Raw genomic sequence first — 1813 nt, forward strand, 5'->3', positions numbered from 1 at the left:
CAAAACTAAGGCTGACAGAGGATGGGCGAGGATGGTGTCCCTGGAGCTTGTTTGTCAGAAGCTGGAAATGGGCAACAGGGGATGGATCACTTGATGATTACCTGTTCATTCCCTCTGGAGCACCTGGCATTAGCCACTGTCGGATACTGGGCTAGAAGGACCATTGGTCTGACCCAGTATAGCCCTTCTTATGTCTGCACAGGAATTTGCTTGTGGGAGGAATCGGAAGATACACCTTGACACCACCAAACTACTCCAAATGCTGAATTTCATCACAGTATAGCAAATCTGCCAAGGGCCCCTGCTTCCAGCCTCAGTGTGCCTAACCGCAGCTGCAATAAGGTTGGAAGGGTTTTTGTACAGCTCTGCCATATGGCCCTGTCACTGTGCCCTCTGCAGGGCGCAGTAAGACACCGCTGTATCTGTCGGCTCCAGGACTGGGATGTTCAGAAGCGTGGAGCTGTCATCAGCCTGGGAAGAAAACCTCTCCTGGGCGAAATCTGCAGTATGATCATACGTGTTTCCCTTGGCGCCTCTCTGCTCAGTGTACTGCGGGGCTTGGCTGGGATACTGGCGGTACCAGTAGAGAGAGAGGGAACCGGGATAGCTGGCAGTGTCGGAGCAACTGAGGGCCACATGGTCTCCTTCTGTTCCAGACATTTGGGGGTCCTTGGACTGGACCGAGTCACCCAGCACCACACCTGCAACACAAGGATTAACCTAATGGCATCAATTCAATTGCACTTGGCCCACGGAAAGAGTTTCGGGTGTTGCACTTTAGGCGGGCACTTCAAACGCGTTTAAGGGGTTTAGGCGTCTGACACCACGTGAATTGAGGATAGGGTGAGGGGTAGAGTTGTGGGTTAGCGTAGAGGTTTAGAGTTGGCGTTTGGGTTAGGAAAAGCTCTAGAATTAGAGTTGGGTGAGCTTTGGGCGCCTGGTTTCCTTAGGATGCTCTAAAGAGCCCTGGACACCTTACCCAGGTGGATAAACAGCCAAATGCTGATAATGAAACGTGCCTCCATAGTTTGTCTTCTAGCGACCGAATCTGAGGTTCTCAGCTGTTGCTGCTCACAGGAAAATTAACTTCACGCCTCTTAAAGCAGTTGTAGAAGGTTCACCAGAAACCAGCCCAAAGGAAGAGGGAGTTGTTCGGGACTTGAAACACTCTGGGTTCAGGTTGGTCTGTAACTGACAACCAGCTAGCGAGGGAAGGTTGGGTTTGTGGTTAGAACCCTGCTTGGAGATCCGGTTTCCAGCTACGCCACAGGTCTCTGCATGACTTTAGACAAGTCTCTCAATAGCTCTGTGCTTCATTTTCCCTGCAAGGTGATCGTCATATTTCTCTAGCTCATTTTGGCGTTGTGAGTATAAATATCTCGAGTCACTCCGATCCTATCGTAACTGGGGGTCACATTCGCACACATAGCTGTAATAGGAATGAAGTCTGGGGCTCTCAAAGGAGAAATTTAATGGGATTTTAGTGCCTAACTCCCTTAGCCTCCTTTGAGATTCCCGGCCAAAATTCTTGGAAGAATGGTTTTAAATTGCTTTTGTCGACTTCCGATTTAAAGCTGAAAATAAGGGTGTATGGAAGGATTTCACATTACAATGCGTATTTGTAGATGGCGCCACTAGATGGCGGAGAGACAGACGCTTGCCTTAGTTATATTTTTCAACATTGAGGGCAATTAGCCAGTGGAACAACTTACAAAGTGTTGCAACTTTTCAATCAAGGTTGGATTCCCCCCCGCCCGGCCGTCCCAAAGATGTGTGGTTGCACAAACAGGAATTACTTCATGGAAGTACCATG

General features: G+C 49.2%; 1 gene segment (V, D, J or C); it reads right to left on the bottom strand.

Moving 5' to 3' along the window:
• Positions 1-381: 381 nt before the first annotated feature.
• LOC141997178 (T cell receptor alpha variable 9-1-like) lies at positions 382-1025 on the bottom strand. The segment is given in 2 exon segments: positions 382-701; positions 980-1025. Coding segments are annotated over 2 exon segments (366 nt in total).
• Between the last annotated feature and the right edge of the window lie 788 nt (positions 1026-1813).

The sequence above is a fragment of the Natator depressus genome, chromosome 13, assembly GCF_965152275.1.
Source record: "Natator depressus isolate rNatDep1 chromosome 13, rNatDep2.hap1, whole genome shotgun sequence".
NCBI lineage: Eukaryota > Metazoa > Chordata > Testudines > Cheloniidae > Natator > Natator depressus.